The sequence below is a fragment of the Salvelinus alpinus genome, chromosome 10, assembly GCF_045679555.1.
Source record: "Salvelinus alpinus chromosome 10, SLU_Salpinus.1, whole genome shotgun sequence".
In the NCBI taxonomy this organism is placed as follows: domain Eukaryota; kingdom Metazoa; phylum Chordata; class Actinopteri; order Salmoniformes; family Salmonidae; genus Salvelinus; species Salvelinus alpinus.
Genome location: NC_092095.1, coordinates 66,750,540 through 66,774,236, shown reverse-complemented (window position 1 = coordinate 66,774,236; position 23,697 = coordinate 66,750,540). Strand labels below are relative to the sequence as shown.

The following is a 23,697-nucleotide window of genomic DNA, read 5'->3' as shown; positions in this document are numbered from 1 at the left end:
ATAGTCAGCACTGTTGATTGAAGAACTTGAGTTACAGAAAGGGAATTGATTATGTTGCAACATTGCAACATGAAAAAGTGCATCTGATGATGTTAACGTTGTATTTTTGAACCGTCTTCCATGTTGTAATGGCTTGAATGGAATCATCGGAATGGTATCAAACACATCAAACACATAAAAACAACGTGTTTAATTCCGTTCCATTGATTCCATTCCAGCCATTATGATGAGCCCGTCCTCCTATAGCTCCTCCCACCATCGTGCTCTACCATGCATATGCGTATATTTATTGTTATACAATGCCGTTAAAGTGCATGATACTGTAACACTAAATATTGAATACAAATCCCTCTGTGTTCTGTGGATGGTTCTAGAAGCACCTGCACAAGTGTTCACTGTTTGGAGACACATACTGTTTGATTGAACATGCAGCTTTATTGAGAACAGACGTAGGACATAGAACTTTTAGTTGTTGTAGTCAGAGATTCGTCTGAGGGATCCGATCCTGGGGCTCAGGCCACCCCAGTCGCTGGGTCTGCGGTACTCGCCAGGCTTCAGGTAGTACTGTCTGCCCTTGTAGTTGGGCTGCTCGTACATGAGCCAATGGCCGTCCATCACGTTGCAGGAGTTGATGTCGGACATGCGGAAGCGGTCCTGGACATTGGGACAGTCGTCGTTCAGCTCCTGCATCTGGCCACTCATGTCGGAGCGATCGTACAGCCTCATCCTGTAGGAGCCGCGGTGCTACAGGACGAGGAAATAGAGGTCATATTGGGTTTTTACATTACTACAAATTAGAGGTCAATTACTAACAAGACAATATAGCAAAATAGGTGGGGCCAAAACAGATCCTTGAGGAACACCTTTACTAAGTTCAAGAAGTTTTATTTGGTGCTCTTCTATAAAAACACATTGCAATGTGAGATGGGCCTAGTGATGAGCGTAGCCCTGCGTTTGAGGCATCTACACTGGGTTTACCATGGGGATCATGCGGCAGGACCTGATACAGTCGTTGATGCCAATCATGCGCTGGTTGTCATTGTACTCTCCCCTCCTCAGGAAGTACTGGTGGCCAGTGTAGTTGGGCCTCTCGTAGACCATGAACATGCCACTCTCCACCTTGATGGAGTTGCAGCGGTTGAAGTAGGAGTGCAGGTCGGCACAGTCGCTCATGCACTCATGGTGCCGACCCTGGAAATTCCTGTCCTCATAGAAGATGATCTGCAAAGGGGAGTGTAAACATTTTAAAGCATAATTTTTTTTATCTTACATCTACTGAACTGATGTATTTTTTTCAATGTTGTGGTCATTATATGGTGGACAAAACTTCATGTTTTTTTGATGTTTTTTTCCAGTTATATTATAAAACTAGTAATATGAATGCAGGTGGGTGTCTGGCTTACCTTTCCCATTGTCATGGTTGCGTGAGGGGCAGATAGACAGTCAATGGTCACTCTTTCTGTGCCTCTGTCCTTTTATAAAAAGCAGCTGTGTGATTGCGCAGCATAAAGTATTGTCATTCAAATCATGATCTGGAGTTAGCACACAAATCTGTTTATGTATAGCCATGCCTTATTGTGTGACGAGTTATTGTTGCTGGCCAGTTTTCCCATGTTCATCACTATTGTCAGAAAACACTACTGTGTACTGGAGATCCGGTGCGTTGCTGGGCTTAGCATCAGCAAAACAACTCAACCAGACATTTAGCATATCATTGTCATTCACAAACACCGTCAATTTCAATTGTGTCCTTTTATGTACAATTATGCAAATGTAACAGCTTATAAAATGCCTATCTGGGATTGAATCCGTGAGAATGAGCCACAGAATATGTTGATTATTTCTAGATGTAGGCATGCACTCTGAAAACGCTGACGTTACCGTAAATGACGTAATGAACTGTTGTTTGGCCCCATACTTTCGTTGTTCTGTTCTATACTTAAAGATCTGTGTTTTGTGGGTGAACAAAATATCTGTCTATATGAATATGTATATATGTAATCATATATCATGTTTACATACATAATGGCCAACAATATTGCCATGGTGTCATTAGCAAGAAAAAACAACAAGTAAAAAACTGTGGTAATTCACTTTGAGAGGAAATACTTCATTTGCTCTGCTCTGGGACTACGGGTGCAAATGAGCTTTTGGCTAAACCTGGCACATTTACATGGATGTTGCATTATTGTAATATTGATGTTGATTAATGTACATTGTCCCCTATAAATGAAGAATACATAATTTATTATTTTATTTAACCAATTTATTAATTGTGTGAAAAAAGGCATACAGGAGACACTTTTTTATTTAACTAGGCAAGTCTGTTAAGAACAAATTCTTATTTACAATGACGGCCTAGAAACAGTAGGTTAACTACCTTATTCAGCGGCAAGACAACTGATTTTTACCTTGTCAGCTCAGGGATTTGATCTAGCAACCTTTCAGTTACTGGCCCAATGCTCCAACCACTAGGCTACCTGCCAACCCAGGATTGATCAGGATTGGTTTGTCATTGAAGGTCCTTTTCTTAATTAAAAGGTATTTTTTATTAGAGGTCCATGAGACGCCTGATGGAACCGATCCTGCCTCCCCAGTTGCTGTATCTATGGTACTGGCCGGGCCTCAGCTAGTACTGCCTGCCCCTGTAGTTGGGTTGGTCGTACATCATTCAGTGGCCGTACATCACGTTTGAAAGGAGTCGGACATGCGGAAGCGGTTCATGCGGTTGGGGTAGTCGTCGTCCATCTCCATCATCTGGCCGGCCGTGTCATTGTGTTCATACATTCTGATGCTGCCACGGTTCTGTAAGGAACAACCAAGTCACGTCACTCAACCCAATTTGTACATGTCATCAACATAGCCAGAATAAATGCAGCTTGTTGAGTGATGTTCAACACATTATTTAACTAGATGTAGATTAGAACCTACAATTGTCAGGTAGATCATTTACACAAATAGTCAACTATAATGGCCCAGTTAAAGAACTCCAGTACCATTTTATAGATTTACCCATCCATAGCACAAGATTACCAGTGTACAGGCCTATTCATATCCTGGTATCAAACACCATACCATGGGGATCATGCGGCAGGACGTGACACAGTCGTTCATGCCCATCATACGCCGGTAGTCGGAGTACTCTCCCCTCCTCAGGAAGTACTGGTGGCCCATGTAGCTGGGACGATGGTAGATCATGAAGCAGCCGCTCTCCACCCTGATGGATTGGCAGCGCTGGAAGTAGGAGTTCAGGTCAGCACAGTTGACCATGCATAACCTCAGGAAGTAGGAGTTCAGGTCAGAACAGTTGACCATGCATAACCTCAGGAAGTAGGAGTTCAGGTCAGAACAGTAGACCATGCATAACCTCAGGAAGTAGGAGTTCAGGTCAGAACAGTCGACCATGCATAACCTCAGGAAGTAGGAGTTCAGGTCAGAACAGTCGACCATGCATAACCTCAGGAAGTAGGAGTTCAGGTCAGAACAGTCGACCATGCATAACCTCAGGAAGTAGGAGTTCAGGTCAGAACAGTCGACCATGCATAACCTCAGGAAGTAGGGGTGCTGAGGGTTCTGCAGCATCCCCTGAATAATCCTGCTTCACAGACGTTAACACACTTGAATAATGCAACACGGCATGTAGACATGTTGAAACTCTTTTTTTGTTGTGACATCGTTTTGGTATCGAGTATCGCGATACTAAACCTGTTATCGGTATTGAAAGTCAAAATTCTGGTATCGTGATAACACTACATTACATTACAGTACATTGACATAATCAAGTTTTAGACTTTGGTGACACTTTATGTTACTTTAGTAGTAAGCCTTTTCTACAATGTCTGGTTGAATCCTGATTATTGATATTTGATTTGATCTATTTTGGTTTCTGCAAACAGATATTGTTACAGGTTTTGCTTGTACAATATTTTTCTACTCAGAAATGCATATACACTGAACAAAAATATAAACGCAACATGTAAAGTGTTGGTCCCATGTTTCATGAGCTGAAATAAAAAATCCGAGAAATGTTTCATATGTACAAAAAGCTTATTTCTCTCAAATTTTGTGCACCAATTTGTTTACATCTCTGTTAGTGAGCATTTCTCATTTGCCAAGATAATCCATCCACCTGACAGGTGTGGCATATCAAGAAGCTGATTAAACAGCATGATCATTACACAGGTGCACCTCGTGCTGGGGGCAATAAAATACCACTTTAAAATGTGCAGCTTTTTCACACAACACAATGCCACAGATGCTGAGGAGTATTTATGTCTGTAATAAAGAACTTTTGTGTCGAAAAACGTATTCTGATTGGCTGGGCCTGGCTCCCAAGTGAGTGGACATGGCTCCCAAGTGGGTGGGCCTGGCTGCCAAGTTGGTGGGCCTATGCCCTCCAATGCACACCCATGGCTGCATCCCTGCCCAGTCATGTGAAATCCATAGACTAGGGCCTAATGAATTTATTTACATTTACTGATTTCCTTACATGAACTTTAACTCAGTAAAATTGTTGCATGTTGCGTTTATATTTTTGTTCAGTATACATAACTGGAACATAACTGATCTAACCAGACATAGAAAATATTACATTTATTATAGAACAATCTTATTAGTAACAATATGATTCACACCATAATTACAATATTTTAACTTCTGACAGCACTTTAAGCTAATTTTGATAGCACTTTATGGTGGTCCTTAAACATGACTTATAAAAGTGTAATTTTATTGACAAAAAGCCATAATGACAATGTAGGCCCATCTATGCACCTTGAAGTCACTGGATTATTATTATTACGTTACTGACATTAATATTTGCTTCTATATACTTTGACTGACAGGGCCTAGTAACCAATAGGATTTCTGTTATATTGCATGGTATATAGCAAGGTGGAAGCTTACACTAGCAGGTATGAAAAGATCTTCAGGATCTCTGTTTTCTTATTTTATGGGATTTGTTTTGGGACCTTTTTCTGGTTGGGAACTTTGCCAACGAGGAGGTAAGTTTCAACTGTGTGACCCTTTTTGACCCAGTGACTCTGTGTCAAAGAAGCATGTAGAGTGAGTAAGCTAGAAACTTGATCCTGAACATGGTCTGCTTAATGTCATATGATTCAACACTTTAATGTTAAATGTGCAACACAGAGATACACCATTAAAACAGCCCATTCAGGTACATTTTTAAGGTGTATTTCAAATATATATTTACATCCTCTTATGTAGACCTATTTGCAGTATATTCCATTCTATTTATACCTACATGTACAACATATGCCTGTTGCTCAATATATTGAGGTTTGTCCTCCATTTAAGCTAAAGGCACAAACACAGACCCCAAATATCATAAAGGTCACCAATTCATATCAATCACTTGATCAGAAACAGTGAAATGGAAATGTCAACAGCAAGCTTATTTAAACAATTGTTTTATTGACTGGTCAGAGTGGAGAGGACGTTGGGCCTAAAAGTCGGTGATCCTACGGAAGGATCCGGTGGTGGCACAGGTGGCTCCCCATTCGCTGAACTTCCTGTACTCGCCGGGTCTCATAAAGTACTGGCGCCCCCTGTAGTTGGGATGCTCGTAGAGGGTCCAGTAGCCGTCCATGACGTTGGCGGAGTAGATGTCACGGCTACGGAAGCGGTCCTGGACGGAGTCACAGTCCTCGCCGAACTCCATCATCTGTCCCTGGAAGTCTGGCCTCTCGTAGATTCTCATGCGGTAGGGACTGCCGCTGGCCTGCTCGGACAGAGAGGTACAGGAGAGGTAACACTGGCAAAACACAGGTCACTTGGGGGGCCTTAGGTTAACACAGGTAACCACTACATCTGACATGTTTCAGCGGCCTTAGGTTAACACAGGTAACCACTACATCTGACATGTTTCAGCGGGCCTTAGGTTAACACAGGTAACCACTACATCTGACATGTTTCAGCGGGCCTTAGGTTAACACAGGTAACCACTACATCTGACATGTTTCAGCGGGCCTTAGGTTAACACAGGTAACCACTACATCTGACATGTTTCAGCGGGCCTTAGGTTAACACAGGTAACCACTACATCTGACATGTTTCAGCGGGCCTTAGGTTAACACAGGTAACCACTACATCTGACATGTTTCAGCGGGCCTTAGGTTAACACAGGTAACCACTACATCTGACATGTTTCAGCGGGCCTTAGGTTAACACAGGTAACCACTACATCTGACATGTTTCAGCGGGCCTTAGGTTAACACAGGTAACCACTACATCTGACATGTTTCAGCGGCCTTAGGTTAACACAGGTAACCACTACATCTGACATGTTTCAGCGGCCTTAGGTTAACACAGGTAACCACTACATCTGACATGTTTCAGCTGGCCTTAGGTTAACACAGGTAACCACTACATCTGACATGTTTCAGCGGGCCTTAGGTTAACACAGGTAACCACTACATCTGACATGTTTCAGCTGGCCTTAGGTTAACACAGGTAACCACTACATCTGACATGTTTCAGCTGGCCTTAGGTTAACACAGGTAACCACTACATCTGACATGTTTCAGCGGGCCTTAGGTTAACACAGGTAACCACTACATCTGACATGTTTCAGCGGGCCTTAGGTTAACACAGGTAACCACTTCATCTGACATGTTTCAGCTGGCCTTAGGTTAACACAGGTAACCACTACATCTGACATGTTTCAGCGGGCCTTAGGTTAACACAGGTAACCACTACATCTGACATGTTTCAGCGGGCCTTAGGTTAACACAGGTAGGTAACAATGCTAAAGTAGCCAAACCCCACATTTGGTGTCAGAAGTGGGACATCACAATCGGGGAGGTCACAGTGTGCTAACATAGGCCAGGGTCATGACAGTCACAAAGGTAGTTTAGGACATGTCCAGAATGTCTCAGAAATGTCTCTTGAAGGAACCCAGAATGATCTGGATGAGAGATTCTGCTGATTAGGTATTGTTTTGGTTGGTGGGAGGCTCCAGTCTGAGGCTAGACAACATGAAACAGCATTATGTCATTAACATGACATACATGGTAGATAACTATGTCATATGAAACCTAATACAAAGGGTCTATGGGATTAACATTTTATGGGCTTCCATCCATCCAACCATCGACTCTCCTTCTCTAGGCGAGTCGTAGAGTCATTTTGCTTTATTTGGCATGTACCTTCAGACCTTTACGTGGTCTGGTTATCTCCCAACCATTCACAGACTCATGTGTTGTGCTTATAAAACTATGGGCCGGGTTCCCGGACACAGATGAAGCCTAGTCGTGGACAAAAATCAATGGAAAATCTCCACTGAAAGTGCTTTAAAGTCCAGGACTAGGCTTCATCTGTGTTAAGGCAACCTGCCCTTAAACCACCAGTTGAGTGAACAAGTATACACTGATAAATCCCCACAATGCATTACTACAATACAGATTGAGCCATGAACAAACCAGACATTAAAACCCATCTTCTCTCACCTCCCGGCTACTCACATAAGAAAAGGTACGGCAGGAGCGAATGGTGTCGCTGTATCCCATCCAGCGCTGATACTCTGGGTACTCTCCCCTGGTCAGTACATACTGGTAGCCTGCGTAGTTGGGCCTCTCGTACAGCACCCAGCAGCCGCTATCTACCTTGATGGAGTTGCAGCGGCTGAAATGGGGGTGCACATCGGGGCAGTCCGTGTCGCACTCATAGGAGCGACCCTGGAAGTTTTTGTCCTCGTAGAAAGTGATCTACACAGCCAGGGCCGAAGGTCAGAGGGAAACGTTAAAATCAGTTAGGGCATACACTATTTCTTCTTTCATTTGACTGCATTTCAAATAAAAGTACACTTCCTAATATAAAAACACATTTTCTAATATACTGCCTTCTCTGGACCAACAATTGCGTACAAGTAAGTTTGTCTCCTGTTTATAGGTCTCCTGTTATAGGCTACTACACTGTTGGTATTCTACAGCTTGTCTACCAGTAAAACAGCGATCAGTGATCATTTTCATTACCAAACGCTATCAAACTTACCTCTGGATTATTTTTCTTGGCAGCACTATGACATTACCGTGTGGAACAATCAACCAGTTTCTTTCCAAATCAGCTTTAAAGTCCATAAAAACAAACACAGACCCAGAGAGCTGTATACAGTAGTGCCAACTAGCTAGAGACAAACTGGTCTGCCTTACCTTACTCATGTCTGGGCTGTTGTTAGAGCACTCTTCCTCAATGTAATATCCAGGACAGAGGGCCACGAGCCTCTTTTATAAAACTCAATCAAAGGTTGCCGGATCAGAGGTTTTGTTATTTTAATGAGCAGGGATTTGGTGGCATTGAGATGCTGCCAAGGCCTTGATCCTGCCCATACAGATAAAACCCCTGATTCATCAATGCAGATGCCCTAGCCCTGCACATTATTGACCCACGTGCCATGGACCACGGCCCTTTTGATACTGTACGTCTACCAAAATACATTTTTATTATCCAGTAATCCACAATAAAGGGACACATGTTTACTGTTTGGAATGCATCATCACAACGCTACGGTATCTGCAGGCCCACATTCATTCTCTTAAAGTCATCACAACACTACGGTATAGGACCATCACAACACTACGGTATAGGACCATCACAACACTACGGTATAGAACCATCACAACACTACGGTATAGGACCATCACAACACTACGGTATAGGACCATCACAACACTACGGTATAGAACCATCACAACACTACGATATAGGACCATCACAACACTACGGTATAGAACCATCACAACACTACGATATAGGACCATCACAACACTACGGTATAGAACCATCACAACACTACGGTATAGAACCATCACAACACTACGGTATAGAACCATCACAACACTACAGTATAGAACCATCACAACACTACGGTATAGAACCATCACAACACTACGGTATAGAACCATCACAACACTACGGTATAGAACCATCACAACACTACGGTATAGGACCATCACAACACTACGGTATAGGACCATCACAACACTACGGTATAGAACCATCACAACACTACGGTATAGGACCATCACAACACTACGGTATAGGACCATCACAACACTACGGTATAGAACCATCACAATACTACGGTATAGAACCATCACAATACTACGGTATAGGACCATCACAACACTACAGTATAGAACCATCACAACACTACGGTATAGGACCATCACAACACTACGGTATAGGACCATCACAACACTACGGTATAGAACCATCACAACACTACGGTATAGGACCATCACAACACTACGGTATAGAACCATCACAACACTACGGTATAGAACCATCACAACACTACGGTATAGAACCATCACAACACTACGGTATAGAACCATCACAACACTACGGTATAGAACCATCACAACACTACGGTATAGGACCATCACAACACTACGGTATAGAACCATCACAACACTACAGTATAGAACCATCACAACACTACGGTATAGGACCATCACAACACTACGGTATAGGACCATCACAACACTACGGTATAGAACCATCACAATACTACGGTATAGGACCATCACAACACTACAGTATAGAACCATCACAACACTACGGTATAGGACCATCACAACACTACGGTATAGGACCATCACAACACTACGGTATAGAACCATCACAACACTACGGTATAGGACCATCACAACACTACGGTATAGAACCAACGGAAACCGTTCACTCCAAACGGAAAACGTTTTGCAACGAAAACGAGAGTTTCTATGGGAGAAAATCAAGTAGGTCCCTCCCCGTTTCGTTCCGTTTGTTTCCGTTTAGTTCCAAGAGTAAACGGTAAACTATATATACACGTACACACTACATTGACACTCCCACACACATTCACATACACTACATACGCTAACACACATAGGCTAACACACACACGCACACAGAGACCGACACAACACAAACACAAACTTCTACACTGATAATTTGCTGCTGGTGCTCTGTTCTTTATTTTACTCTTATTATCGATCCTGATGTCTAGTCACTTTACCCTGCCTTCGTGTACATATCTACCTCAGATACCTCGTACCTCTGCATATTGATCTGGCACTGGTACTCCCTGTGTATATACTGTAGTTCCATTGTTGTGTATTTTATTTTATTCCTCTTGTGCTACTTTATTTTTAAATTCTGTGTCGTTGGGAAGGGCTCGTAAGCAAGCATTCCATGGTGAAGTCTACACCAGTTGTATTCGGCCCATGTGACAAATACAATTAGATGTTATATTATTTGATTTAAATTGTTTATTTTTCTAAAACGTTTTTCCAACAGAATCCGACTAATGAATACACCCCTGAAGTTCAATCAAATCCGCAATTTAATGTTTTACTGTACGAAGATAGGCTACTTGCACCGCGATCTGACACTTCCTCCAGCTTTGGCAACATCCGGATTCCAGTCGAGATGGTCATGGCGGAGGGTGCAGCTGTTATGAGGAGGAATCGACCAGGGACTAAAGAAAAGGTACAAGATTTTAGCAACATGGTTTAATTTTAGTGTGTTCAATGCTCATGTCTTGCATTTTTTACTTGGGCACATTTGTATCCTTTCCTTGACGGCCCGTTTGTCAGCTGCTAACGTTAGCTTACTTAACTAGCTAATGTTGCTAGTTAGCGAGGCTACATACAGCCAGCTGGCTAGCCAGTCAAAGTCAGGAGCTATAAGATATGTGTAGGTAACAGCTATCAAACGATGCCTGTTTGTATTGTCAATTGTCTGAAGTTATCTGAAAATTGAATCTACAGGTAACTATCTAGTAGCTAACTACCTCGCCCTTAATCATGACTCTCGGTGCCATTAGATTACACATAAATCACTGGATGAAGGCTTCTTCTGTAGGTGGGGGTTTTGGTAAGAGCCGCGACACTCGGTCTGAACATTAACACGGATAGTTTGCAGTACGATTTTGGAAACATAACGATCTTATCTTTCATATCGAAGAGAAATAATGTAAAAAACCCCAACAACAAACATGTTAAATTTATACACATCTTTAAAAGGTTAGTGTACCACATGGACATATTTCCATTTTACAACGCTTGTTAAGGTCTCTATACCTGTGCTAATTAACTATCTCTGCGTCTCCGAACAACTGTGTAACCTGAAGACAGACCACAAACATGTCACTGAAAAAATACTGTCCACTGCAACTGTGTTAACAGGTTAAACCAGTGGAGGCTGGTGGGAGGACCTCATTGGAATGGCATAATGACATTCCAGCCATTACAATGAGCCCTTCCTATAGCTCCTCCCACCAGCCTTCACTGGTGTACAGTAAGCGGTATTTTGCATTTGTGAAATTATTTTGATGTGACATGATCGTAGAGGGATTTATGTTTCTAGAACTGTACCACAATTGTGAATTGATTCATGTTTAGATGGAGTATTTAGCTTCCAGAGCCAATTCGTCCTTTAAACAGAACATGTAAGGTCCTTGGAATATAAGGTGTAATGTTAGGCTCCTTTAGTCCAATATTGGGCTAGTAGCTACCTAGTCATTTACCAGACACAGATAAGCTAGCTGGCGAGGTCTTTTTGTCAGCTGAATCAGTGCAGTTAGTTTGCCCAGCTGAGTTTCTTGTGTATGCCCACAGGACTTCTACAACTGGCCCGATGAGTCATTCGAGGAGATGGACAGCACACTGGCTGTGCAGCAGGTGGGAGTCAGATGTCTCTGTTTTAATGTTTGAAATATCTTCCTGTTTGAGTCATTTGAATATGATGACACCATGGTTAATTGAAGAAGTCTAATCAGGCATTCTACTAGCTACGTAGCTAGGGTTGATCTGTATGGGCAGTTCTCTGTTACATTCTCCAGTATGGTTTGAGCAGTTGCATATAGCCAAAATATCAGAGAAACTGAAATCTTTCAAGTGTAGACAACAATCAGACTGCTATTCTGCCATTTGAGTTGCTGAGGTAGAATGGCTTAGTTATTTAATACAGTTCTGTTCTGCTTCTAAAGTCTGTGGTTCTTCTCAGTACATCCAACAGAACATCCGTACAGACTGCTCCAACACGGACAAGATCCTGGAGCCCCCAGAGGGTCAGGATGAAGGGGTCTGGAAGTACGAACACCTCAGGTAGTGGCTGCTGTTTACCACTTAGAAGAAAGTCATGTGGACATCCAAAATGTGTACTGGTGCTGAAAACACATCCTTCTTTTAACATTTGGTCTTGTCTCGTGTCCTCCGTTTTTAGGCAGTTCTGTTTGGAGCTGAACGGACTTGCTGTGAAACTACAGGTATGTTCTTACGATTGACCAGCAGGACTGGCAATTCCAGTCCTCGGGGGCCTGATTGGTGTCACAGTTTTGCTCCAGCCCCAGCTAACACACCTGACTCCAATAATCACCTAATCATGATCTTCAGTTGAGAATGACATTTGATTAATCAGCTGTGTTTGCTAGGGAAGGAGAAGAAGTGTGACACCAATCAGGCCCCTGAGGACTGGAGTTGCCCAGGCCTGTGACATAGCTCTTCAGGAAGATCATGTTGAACATCCATTCTTCTCACACTGTGTTTGTTGGAGTGGTAACGTCCAGTAAGTCTGTTGCTAACATGTACTCTGTCTGTTCACAGGGAGAATGCCACCCAGACACATGCACCCAGATGACGGCAACAGAGCAGTGGATCTTCCTCTGTGCTGCACACAAGACTCCCAAAGAGGTAAGGTCCTCTCTGCCCACAGCATTTGTAGAGGCAGATCCCTCATCCAGTTCCTACCCCCTTTCCCTGATATCAGAATAGAATACTAATATAAACCAGTTACACTTTTATCCAAAGCCACTTAGTCTTAGTGACTTAGTCATGCTTGCATACATTTTTTACCAACTGAGCCGCACAGGACTACAAGATAGTTGTCCTCTGGCACCGAACATTCACCATGAGAGAACTAATAACACCATTATAGTCATTATTGTATCATGGCTGGTACTCAAGCCTGTTGTTGTGTTTGCTGTCTCCTGCAGTGTCCAGCCATCGACTACACCAGACACACTCTGGACGGAGCCGCCTGCCTCCTCAACAGTAACAAGTACTTCCCTAGCAGGTAACAACTGTTTACCGTGTTCCTATGTCTCCTGTGACTAACTTTCTCATTAACCCCCAGCACCCTTCACACAGAAATCACAATCATTTTTTTTATTTAACACCATTTCATCCAGTTGATCATTCGCATCGTACTGATTTATGCAGCTACCTACATTTGCTGTAAGCGTTGTAATGAAGTTGCTGTCTATAGATTGTGAACTGATTTGGTCTCTGTTCTATGGTAGAGTGAGCATTAAAGAGTCCTCAGTAGGGAAACTGGGTTCAGTTTGTCGACGGATCTACAGGATATTCTCCCACGCTTACTTCCACCATCGTCAGATCTTTGACAAGTATGAGGTAAGCATTTTCTATGACTGTCTTTATTCCTGTGAATAGTGAATTGTAATTACACATGTACATACTGTACTTAAAGCACTAACCCAACACCTAGCCCTACGGCTGGGATTCCATCTGATCCCGCGCTGTCGGATGTTCCAGCGGCTGCCGAGATCACATTCACGGTTAACGCTGCATGTCGGCTCAATGGGAAATGACCTTTACATGTTAAGCGTGCTACAATGCGTGATCAGATTGAACCCCATCCTAACTCTTACCCCCAACAGGTTTCACATAGATTCAGCTGTGATTGTGATGATACTTGTCACATTGTACTTAATATAATTTGACTCTGGTGTATTGGTTACCAGTGATTACAGCTTTCAACTAGCATTGGATTTAGAAATGTTGTTGTGATTTTATATAGGAAAAGTCAAGCGAATGCTCTTGCCCTCTCCAGAACGAGACGTTCCTGTGCCATCGGTTCACGCGCTTCGTGATGAAGTACAACCTGATGTCCAAGGACAACCTGATCGTACCCATCATGGAGGATGAGACTAACCCTAACGAAGCAGAGGGCGAGAACGACGCCTGAAGACTGGGATCTGAAGAGGATCTGCTACACCCCGCCAAACTATTTCAAACACATGGCTGTCACACACACACCCACCCACAACCACACAATACTCTCAAAAGCACACTAAAATCACCAGTTTTTAAGTAGAATATTTTCAATATTGTATGAACACCCTAATTTAATTTAGCTTGTATGTTTCAGAGAACAAGACATTGTTGTGGATAAATGACTAACCAATACACACTGTGGCCAGTTAATTAGGTACACCCATCTAGTACCGGGTCAGACCCCGCTTTGCCACCAAAACAGCCTGAATTCTTCGGGCATGGATTCTACAAGGTGTCGGAAACGTTCCACATGGATGTCGGTCCATGCAGACGGGACGGCATCACGCAGTAGCTGCAGATTGGACGGCGGTACATTGATGCTGCGAACAGCCCGGTCTACCTCATCCCAAAGATGCTCTCTCTATTGGGTTTGGTCAGCAACAATGTTCAGATACGCTGTGGCGTTCGATCGTTGCTAAATTGGTATCAAGGGACCTAACGTGTGCCAGGAAAATGTTCCCCACACCAGGACACTACCGCCACCAGCCTGTACCATTGACACCAGGTAGGATGTGTCAACGCACTCGTGCTGCTTACTCCAAAACCTGACTCTGTCGTCAGCATGAACCGGGAACCGGGATTCGTCAGACCAGGCAAGGTTTTTCCACTCCTCAATTGTCCAGTGTTGGTAATTGCGTTCCCACTAGTGCTTCTTCTTTGTTTTAGCTGATAGGAGGGGAACCCCGTGTGGTCGTCTGCTACAATAGCCAATCCGTGACGAGGATCGACTAGTTGTGCGTTCCGAAATGCCGTTCTGCACACCACTGTTGTACTGTGCCATTATTTGCCAGTTAGTGGCCAGCCTGTTAGCTTGCATGATTCTTGCCCTTCTCCTTCGACCTCTCATCAACGAGCTGTTTTCACCCACAGGACTGCCACTGACTGGATGTTTTTTGCTTGTCGCACCATTCGCGGTAAACTCTAGACACTGTCGTGTGTGAAAATCCCCAGGAGGCCGGCCCTTTCGGAGATACTGGATCTGGCGCACCTAGCAGACGATCATACCACGCTCAAAGTCACTTAGGTCGCTAGTTTTACACATTCTAGCATTCAATCAAACAGTTACTGAATGGCTCGATGCCTGTCTGCCTGCTTTATAGAGCAAGCCACAGCCACGTGACTCACTGTCTGTAGGAGCGAATCATTTTGGTGAACAGGGTGGTGTACCTGATAAACTGTGAGACACTCATGGCTAGTTACTTTATCATGTGCTTTCTGTTTGGTCCTTAGGCAGCGTTTACACAGGCAACCAAATTCTTATGGGCAAAATAATTGCTCTGCTTGGTCAAAAGACCAATTGGTGGCAAAAGATCATAATTGGACTGTCTGTATAAACACAGCCTTTGTTGTGTTCTAGGTGTCAGGAACTCTAGTCTAATATAGAGCTACAAGTTAATATAACAGGTATTTAATAAACAGCCTACATTATACAGGTTGATATAACAGGTATTTAATAGTCCAATATTTCTGACTATACTGTATATAGCACCACGTCAGTCTTCCATCCTAGATTAAGGAAGTGGTGATTAATGATTAATTGAAGACTAGTGGAAGTGAAGCTGATCCTAGATCGGCTGAGGTTAGGTTTAGGGGAAGCTTCAACCCAGAGCCAAAAACTGCAACATTGCTGCAGGATAGCCTGTTTACTGGGCCAGAGTTCCTACATCTTTGACATTACACGAAGACTGCTTTCTTAATAACTTGTTTCTATAGAAGGGGACGCGGGGTGTTTTATGTTCATGCCATTTAGGGCAACAATCTCTCACTGTATTTATTTAAAAGAAAGGAATTTGATGTTTTATCAGTGAATATTAATTAATGACAGCTACTCAGAAATGCCTTAGGTTTTCAAAGCACAAGTATGTCTCATTCACTTTCTATATTGTGATGAACTATTACTCAGGCAACACAACAACGATGTGTTTGACTGTGTTGCCATTTTGTCCCTGGTGGATATCCATTCACTGTTTCTTATTAAAATATCAGATATATTTACAATCGAGTGCCATGTGTATTCCTATTGTACATTTGTGACCTGTAGTCTTCACATTTTCACAGTAGTGCAATGTTTTCAAACAGGCTTCCATTTCATCAGTAAGGTTTTTTTAATAAAGGGTTGTTTCCCTGGGCTCAATGACACACGGACGTATCCATCCTGCTCAACGGTTCAAACTTTATTCTTACGAACAAGACCCACTTCTGAACACATTTAGGTGTGTCAACACAAGTCTTAAACATTTCCCCCCAATATTCGGAAAGAACAAGGCACAATGTAACGTGCAGAAGAACATCAACATCCAAATGTTAGCTAGTGTTCAGAACTATTTACAAAACATACAACATGCACTGATGTTAAAACAAAATCCTAACTGTAAGGTCAAGACAACTTAGCCTAATTTATAAAAAGGGTAGACGAAGGGAACACATCTTGACTCTAAAACAATATTTGACATTTTCTAAAGGCTGTACTTTGGAGCAAAGCATAGTTGATCTGCTCCTCAAATTGAGTAATGGGATTACAGGAGGTAGAGGAAGGGAAGAAATGGGGAGGTGGAATATCCTCAAACTGAACTTCAAACGTTTAACATTGTAATAAATAGTTAAACATTTATGTTTTAAAAGGTAAGACACATTGACTTGACAATGTGGTGCTATGAAAATATGTAAAGAGTAAAACATGTTTATTAAAATTGAACATTTTGAGAAATTACAGGCATGCTTGGATACAACAAAATACTTTTCCTAAAATGATCTAATTTCAAATCAAACTTTGATTCTGTTTTATTAGTAACTGACCAAATCAAATTTACCTAAAAGTTTATTTTAATGTTAAATTAACAGAACGTGGGAGCACTTATTTATGAAATTCTTCTGTCATTTGTTTTCTTCTGGCATTGACTTTCACTATGATCAAAATTCTCAACAAGAAAACAAGTATGTTTCAGAGCAAAACGGCATAACTTTTCAATTGTGAACCGTCGTGGAAAATTCTAGATGTTTCTACCCTGATTATATATATTTCTTTTTTACAGGGAAGATCATGAAAGTGAATAGCAGTTCACACAAAACAAAATCAGACACCTCATAGTATATGCTATTCATATAATTATTCAAAAAATAGGCCTACATGAAATATGTGATGCCATAAATTCTTTAGTTAAACCTCAACTCTGACACCCATAGCTTATCAGTTATAGAATACAATTTATAAAAACGTTTTTTTTTTTTTTTACAGAATACATGCATAACCAATGAGGGAGCAGACCAAGACAGGATGCAGGAAATAAAAAGAAACCAAACCGTGTAAACCTGAGTGGACCATGGGTGACTCATGACTGAACCAAGGGTGATTGAAGTTGATGAAGATGAGGCGAATCATTTACAGGCAGGAAAGAATGGCAAAAAAAAGAGCTGACTTTGTTGACCTTCCAATCTTGAAATGTCCCAGCCGTCACACAAAGCCAATGTGAGACCATGTGAATCTGTTTGACTGATGTTCATTGTACTTTATTTGTGGTCCCAGTCCTGTGGACAGAGTTATTTTGATGTTACCCCTCATCTGAAGGGCACATCGTTTTTAGAGACTCACAATCACAGCAAAATCTATATGAAACCGCTCTCGAAAACATGAGATACATAAAAATGCGTAAAATAATCTCATGTTTATGTATTTTTTCATCCAGTTGGAGAATTATGTAACGATTAACCCTCTAGGGATCTATTTGCCCTCTTCTGTGACAGCAGCCTAATTATTTTTTAAATACATTTTCCAACATGTATTGCAGTCACATTAAAAAGACAGTAATCTTGACTATTCTAATACCATTGAGATAAAACATGCTCAATAGCAGAGAGAGCTTTTAACCAATATTGGCAATAATCTTCGTTAGACTTTTTTTTTGCTTTGCGTTAATAGCTAATTTGAAAAACAAAACTTGTGATTGGCCAATAGGCATACATAAAGCAGTACCAGGAAATAGTTCCCTTTTGCTTCTATACTCTGAACGGTTACATGGCAAAAGTTTGACACAGATGCCAATGGAGGAACATTCTTGTTACAAAAGATCGTTTAGCTTAACTTTAAGCTCAATCATGCATTAGGTTAGTTATGAAACAGTTAAACAGTACAATACAGTACCAAGAGCTAGTTATCCCTCCCTGAGTTGTGGAAAAAACACCAGAGAAAACTATGCACTTTTTCACAGTCCGGAAGTGATAGAAGGAGCACTTACATCATAGTGCTTACAGTACTTTTTAGTAGCTAAAATTATAGAATATTACATACAATTATACTACAAAGATAAAAAATGGAACATTCAGCGAGCACATAGTTGTCTGGACTGAATAATATAATGCGGGTGAAGGGTTGGAGGAGACAGGGTCATGGAGAGATTGAGAAGCGCGTGGAGAGATTGAGAAGTAGGTCTTTCTGCCTAAGGAGATGGGCGTTTCATTGGCTGAAAGGAAACGTGGATGACCTCTACTAGAGTGGTTCGGTGGCGGGCGGAGGGGAGGGGTCAGTGGTGATTTCTGGGCGGTACTCCTTGCGCAGGTGGGCGTAGTGCGGGTTGCGGCCGTACCTGGGCTTCAGGGTGACCGGCGAGGAGGGGTAACCTCGCCTCATGGCGTGGAACTTCTGTTCCTAGATGGGGAACGTAACAGACACGACACATGACAATCATTCAACAGTCATTCATCACAACAGACCAATAAAGATGATTCTCTAGCATGCATTATCATATGATGTCATAATAAGTTTATACTGGCATTATAACTGGTACCTTTCCTGGTTCTTGCTGTATCATCACAGGTGTCATCCCCCCTGGACTTTGTGGGTAGTATAACGTGTGATTGTAGGCTGGTTGCACCATGTGGTCAATGAACTGCTGCTGTGGTAAAACAAGTAAGCACTGAGTACGGTTTTATACATCAACTGTCACCTAATGCTAACGCTATGAAGTAGCATATGGGAAATAGTACACTGACCGAGGGAACTACAAAATGGTTGTGTTCAGTAGGTCGTACTGTGGCAAAACATTTTGAAACAGTCAATACAAATGTGCCTTTCTTATTGGACCAAGGTAGTTTTTTTCTCTCTCAGTTTTGAGCATAATGAACAGGACTCAGGTCAGGATGTTATCAACCTCTGGGATGGGGGCCTCTATGAGGGGCATGGCAGGCTGGACACAGCCCCCGTCGCTGGGCTGCTCCATGGGCTGGTACAGGAGCTCAGAGGGCTGCATGTACAACACTGGGCTGGAGGGCACTGGAGACTGACATACACACACAATTAGTTGACATTTAGAATCCACCTTGCCTCTGATAAAAACCCACTCACAAACATAGAGGTGAAGAGCAAAGAAGCCCATCTCCTTACCTGAGGAACGTTCCATTGCAGGTGACTAGGGTGACACTGTGTAGGGGCCTGAAGGACACAGAGTATAGGAAACAGATCAGTACCCAGGAATACACCAGCTTTCTCCTGGAATAACACCTCAATAGCATTACATCTGAACGCTGACTTGGCTGTCAGTGGCTGAGGTACCAGTATTTACAATGGATGTCTTATGATGCTGTACTGGTGACTACAGTTAGCCTGGTCCCAGATCTGTTTGTGCTGTCTTGCCAACTCCTATGGTCATGGACATCATTGCCTATAGAACACAAACAGATCTGGGATCAGGCTGGTCAGCTGAGCTGTAATGGTGGTGGTGAGACGGTCCAGGACAGTCTGCTCTGACCTGGTAGTGATGGTAGGCCGGCTGCTGGTAGATGGGTGGAGGCTGGTGGGTCAGCATGACTGGAGAGCCAGGCACTGAGCGGGACTACAAGGACATAGACGCACATGTAATATGCGGGACACCAGCCATGTAAGAAATAACATGTATCTTTACGCCAAAAAAGCAAATGTACAATAACTTAAGATTTTATCAAAAGCAATGCATTGTATAAAATGACTAAAACACTGTAGTATGTCATGTCTGTTTCCTGGATGAAACATGATCGATAGTCTCTATGATTCTCACATGTTGCTGTGTAATCAAATCAAATTGTCATGTAGAATGCACATTTCATTCACCACCAGGGAAAATGTGGCATGAGCACATGGCTGAGTGAAGGATAGGACTCACAGGCCAGTGGTAGGGAGCGGAGGGGCTCATCTCTGGGGTGTGGAAGTAAGCCACTCCGTTGTGGTAGGTGTAGGGGTACCCCGTAGAGGTGGTGAGGTACATGGTTCCACAGGGGGTGGACATCATGGCAGGAGTATGGCTGGACACAGAGAAGCTGTTTGCTGAGTGGAGGAGGAAGGAGGCACAAGTCAACCACCAGGTTATGTACAAAGGCAAATGTTATCGACACTCAATCCCAGGTGATGATTCAGCATTTTAAAGCCAACAAGTGCAAGAGCACATTAGTCCCCACCCACCACGATCAAGATAAGACAATATATGGTATGATAGTTAAAATGTTCAATGATGCATTACAAACGTGTTGAAAAAGTTATTTCCACCACTATGTAATCCTACTGCTTCAGCTGTCACTCATCTACAGCATGGTAAGACAACCCTGTTCCTGAGGTGCTGCAGGATTCTGTTCAATCTAGGCACCACACCTGACCAAATTAGCTAATTGATCAGTTCAGTGACTGCCTAAATTCAACACACCTGGTCTTCCAGGTCGGTTAAAGCACTTCAGGACCAGGGTGACCTACCCCTGCTCTACGGCGCTCTGTTACTTACGGTGACCTCCCACTTGTTGCTTGCGGACGGCCTGGCCGATGTTGAGCCTCTTGTCCCGGAAGCACAGTCTGTCAGCCTGGGGATGTGGTGGTGGCAGAGGGACAGGGGGTATCCGGTACAGATTGAGACAGATCACTTTACACTGAACATTTACTACCCATGACCATGACTTTACTGGTGATGGACTGAGCTAGATCTAATGTGAATTTGAGCTGCTGTCCGCCAGAAGGAGATATAAGGTTTGTATTGTTTCTATCCCATATCTCTACAGTATATTGGCTCTAAAAAAAGGTGCCATCTAGCACCTAAAAGGGTTCTTCGACTATCCTCATAGGGGAACCGTTTTGGATTCCATGTGGAACCCTTTCCACAGAGGGTTCTACATGTAACCCAAAATGATTATACCTGGAACCAAAAAGGGTTCTCCTATGGGGACAGTCAAAGAACCGTTTTGTCTGTCACCGTTTTGTCAAAGAGTGTACTTTTAGTTACTCACATCATGAAGGATTCTCTCTGTATCCTCCTGCGTCTCAAAGGTAACAAAGCCATATCTGTGGGATGGACACAAACACAAGGCAATGATACAGTGTCCCTGGATTACATTTCCATTGCCATACCTTATTTAATAAACATCATTGCAGGTGTCATCCAGTCTGTGGGGCAGAACATCTACAGTTTAACTGAACTCACCCTTTTGACACCCCAGCACGGTCAATCACTATCTTCACCTCCTTCACTGCTCCATGCTGGGAGAAGAAGCGTCTCAGGTCGCTCTCATTGGTCTACACACAAAAAGAACACCCCATTTTTATGCTCCAGTAACATGCAGCAGCAGCAAAAAGGTAAAGTTAGGTCGCAAAACACAAAACCAGGAGGCCCTATTTTTTTAATTTAATTTTTATTTATCCGTTATTTTACCAGGTAAATTGACTGAGAACACGTTCTCATTTACAGCAACGACCTGGGGAATAGTTACAGGGGAGAGGAGGGGGATGATTGAGACAATTGTAAACTGGGGATTATTAGGTGACCGTGATGGTTTGAGGAACAGATTTGGAATTTAGCCAGGACACCGGGGTTAACACCCCTACTCTTACAACAAGTGCCATGGGATCTTTAATGACCTCAGAGAGTCAGGACACCCGTTTAACATCCCATCCAAAAGTCAGCACCCTACACAGGGCAGTGTCCCCAATCACTGCCCTGGGGCATTGCGATATTTTTTAGACCAGAGGATAGAGTGCCTCCTACTGGCCCTCCAACACCACTTCCAGCAGCAGCTGGTCTCCCATCCAGGGACTGACCAGGACCAACCCTGCATAGCTTCAGAAGCAAGCCAGCAGTGATATGCAGGGTAGTATGCTGCTGGCATGAAAGTAAAGAAAGAGACAAAATTCACCTTGAAATCAATGCCTCCCACAAAGATGCGGTTAGGGATGATGGTGCCAAAGCGGGGGGCATGGTGAGAGGGAGAGGTGTTGTTGCTGAGGTCTTGAGACACTGGAGTAGGAGGAGGAGAGGGAGTGCTGGTCTGCGTGCAGATTGAGATTACCTTGAAACAGAACAAGAGCATCACTGGATTGGCCATCCTCACCAATGCTGAGAAATTCTGACAATGTAGCAAAAGTTAGCTATTTTACAAAGCAATATTGTTTGATATCTTTAAGACAAAATATATGTTGTAAGCCTTTGATCTTTCAAAACAAACTCTCTCTACAACTGTATTCTTGGGGCCAAATGCACCTTGAAAAGAGGTTGACTTTGTAGATGCACTTTTGTTTTGTCTAGAGCTGGGAATAACTAGCCAACCCTGAGTGGCCTTTTGCTTTTTAAAGCCTATAATATGGCTCACAGAAATGCATGAGAAACTGCACAATGCTAGGCTAAGGTTTAGGAGAGAATTTAGCTAGTTAGCTAGCTACTAGCTAACAAGAATCAGCCAACACATTTTCGATCAGGAGAAACATGCAAGATCAATCACCATTTACCAATAAACGAGTTACAACATAACTTACTCGGGTTTGGAATACATTATATATATCAAGCGACATATAACTGAACAGAAATAACGCTAGTTAACATAGCCAGCTAGATAAATTAGCTAAACTAAATACCTTGCTAACTTTATGCACTGGAAGCTAACATTAGTGATAGCTAGACAATTATCGTTAGCATTCAAGAGTGACATTTTAACTTACTGGCTATATAACATTAATTTATATAATTGTAGTATTGGCAACCCACATTGTTACACGAATCACAATTAAATATACCGACACAATCAAACGTAACACTTATCTGTTTAGCTACTTTGCTAGCTAGCAGATGTAACGTTATATATATATATTTTTTTACAACATATTCATTTTAGCTAACTAGCAAGATGGCAAGTAAAGTTAGTACGCTCGTGAAGGTAACTTACAGCTATATCGTTCTCCATTGTAGACACCGTGCTTAATTAGATGTCTTGAACAAGTAAAGTGGAAACAAATAATTGATTGAGGGTTATATCCAATCTTAAACAGCAAGACAATGGCAACTAAAGTTAAAACACCTTGCAAGCGAAGTGCACACAGCCAGGGACAGCCGAACTTGCATCAGAATCATCAACACCAGTCCCGCTCTAGCTGCAGTATGAACGAAGGAAAAATATCTGGCGTTTACCAGATTGAGCTAGTCGATCCTAAACCATTCATATTCATAGGTGGGCAAGTATTGGTTACATTTCTATTGTTACAGTTGTATTTAACCAGAGAAACATGTATCTATAGATTATTGTTAGTTTGTTTCCATGTGCCAAAGGTAGGAAACTTTAGAGCAGTCGCAGGTTAGCTAGCTAGTTTAATTCGGTTTTATTTCCCGCTCTTCGAGGCTCTGCC

General features: G+C 42.6%; 4 protein-coding genes and 1 pseudogene across 5 annotated transcripts in view; 1 reads left to right on the top strand and 4 right to left on the bottom strand.

Moving 5' to 3' along the window:
• LOC139532979 (uncharacterized) overlaps positions 1 to 1,450 on the bottom strand; it is a 41,368-nt gene extending 39,918 nt beyond the window's left edge. Inside the window, exons 1-3 of the mRNA XM_071331122.1 lie at positions 1,404 to 1,450; positions 979 to 1,221; positions 469 to 744 (exon numbers count right to left, since the gene is read on the bottom strand). Coding sequence (XP_071187223.1) covers positions 469 to 744; positions 979 to 1,221; positions 1,404 to 1,418 — 534 coding nt within the window. The 5' untranslated portion in view covers positions 1,419 to 1,450. The remainder of the gene's footprint in view (positions 1 to 468; positions 745 to 978; positions 1,222 to 1,403) is intronic.
• A 971-nt stretch (positions 1,451 to 2,421) lies between these two features.
• Positions 2,422 to 3,582, bottom strand: LOC139532978 (gamma-crystallin B-like; annotated as a pseudogene).
• A 1,520-nt stretch (positions 3,583 to 5,102) lies between these two features.
• On the bottom strand, positions 5,103 to 10,252 carry LOC139532658 (gamma-crystallin M2-like). 2 transcript variants are annotated; one of them, XM_071330561.1, is made up of 3 exons: positions 10,042 to 10,252; positions 7,482 to 7,724; positions 5,103 to 5,740 (listed from the first exon to the last, which is right to left on the bottom strand). In XM_071330561.1, the coding sequence occupies exons 1-3, from the start codon at positions 10,108 to 10,110 to the stop codon at positions 5,465 to 5,467; spliced, it is 588 nt and encodes a 195-aa protein (XP_071186662.1). In that variant the 5' UTR covers positions 10,111 to 10,252; the 3' UTR covers positions 5,103 to 5,464. The 2 variants fall into 2 exon arrangements, with proteins under 2 accessions (XP_071186662.1, XP_071186663.1); XM_071330562.1 differs by lacking the exon at positions 10,042 to 10,252 and adding an exon at positions 8,169 to 8,733.
• A 95-nt stretch (positions 10,253 to 10,347) lies between these two features.
• On the top strand, positions 10,348 to 16,076 carry LOC139532657 (MOB-like protein phocein). The gene is made up of 8 exons (XM_071330560.1): positions 10,348 to 10,491; positions 11,622 to 11,684; positions 12,010 to 12,110; positions 12,229 to 12,271; positions 12,609 to 12,695; positions 12,998 to 13,077; positions 13,304 to 13,415; positions 13,855 to 16,076. The coding sequence occupies exons 1-8, from the start codon at positions 10,432 to 10,434 to the stop codon at positions 13,987 to 13,989; spliced, it is 681 nt and encodes a 226-aa protein (XP_071186661.1). The 5' UTR covers positions 10,348 to 10,431; the 3' UTR covers positions 13,990 to 16,076.
• A 1,649-nt stretch (positions 16,077 to 17,725) lies between these two features.
• LOC139532656 (protein boule-like) lies at positions 17,726 to 23,415 on the bottom strand. Its single transcript, XM_071330559.1, has 11 exons — positions 23,241 to 23,415; positions 22,218 to 22,370; positions 21,509 to 21,600; positions 21,315 to 21,369; positions 20,819 to 20,894; positions 20,210 to 20,370; positions 19,820 to 19,903; positions 19,456 to 19,503; positions 19,223 to 19,351; positions 18,860 to 18,964; positions 17,726 to 18,720 (listed from the first exon to the last, which is right to left on the bottom strand). Exons 1-11 carry the CDS (start codon positions 23,256 to 23,258, stop codon positions 18,562 to 18,564), a joined length of 1,080 nt encoding a protein of 359 aa, XP_071186660.1. The 5' UTR covers positions 23,259 to 23,415; the 3' UTR covers positions 17,726 to 18,561.
• Positions 23,416 to 23,697: the final 282 nt, after the last annotated feature.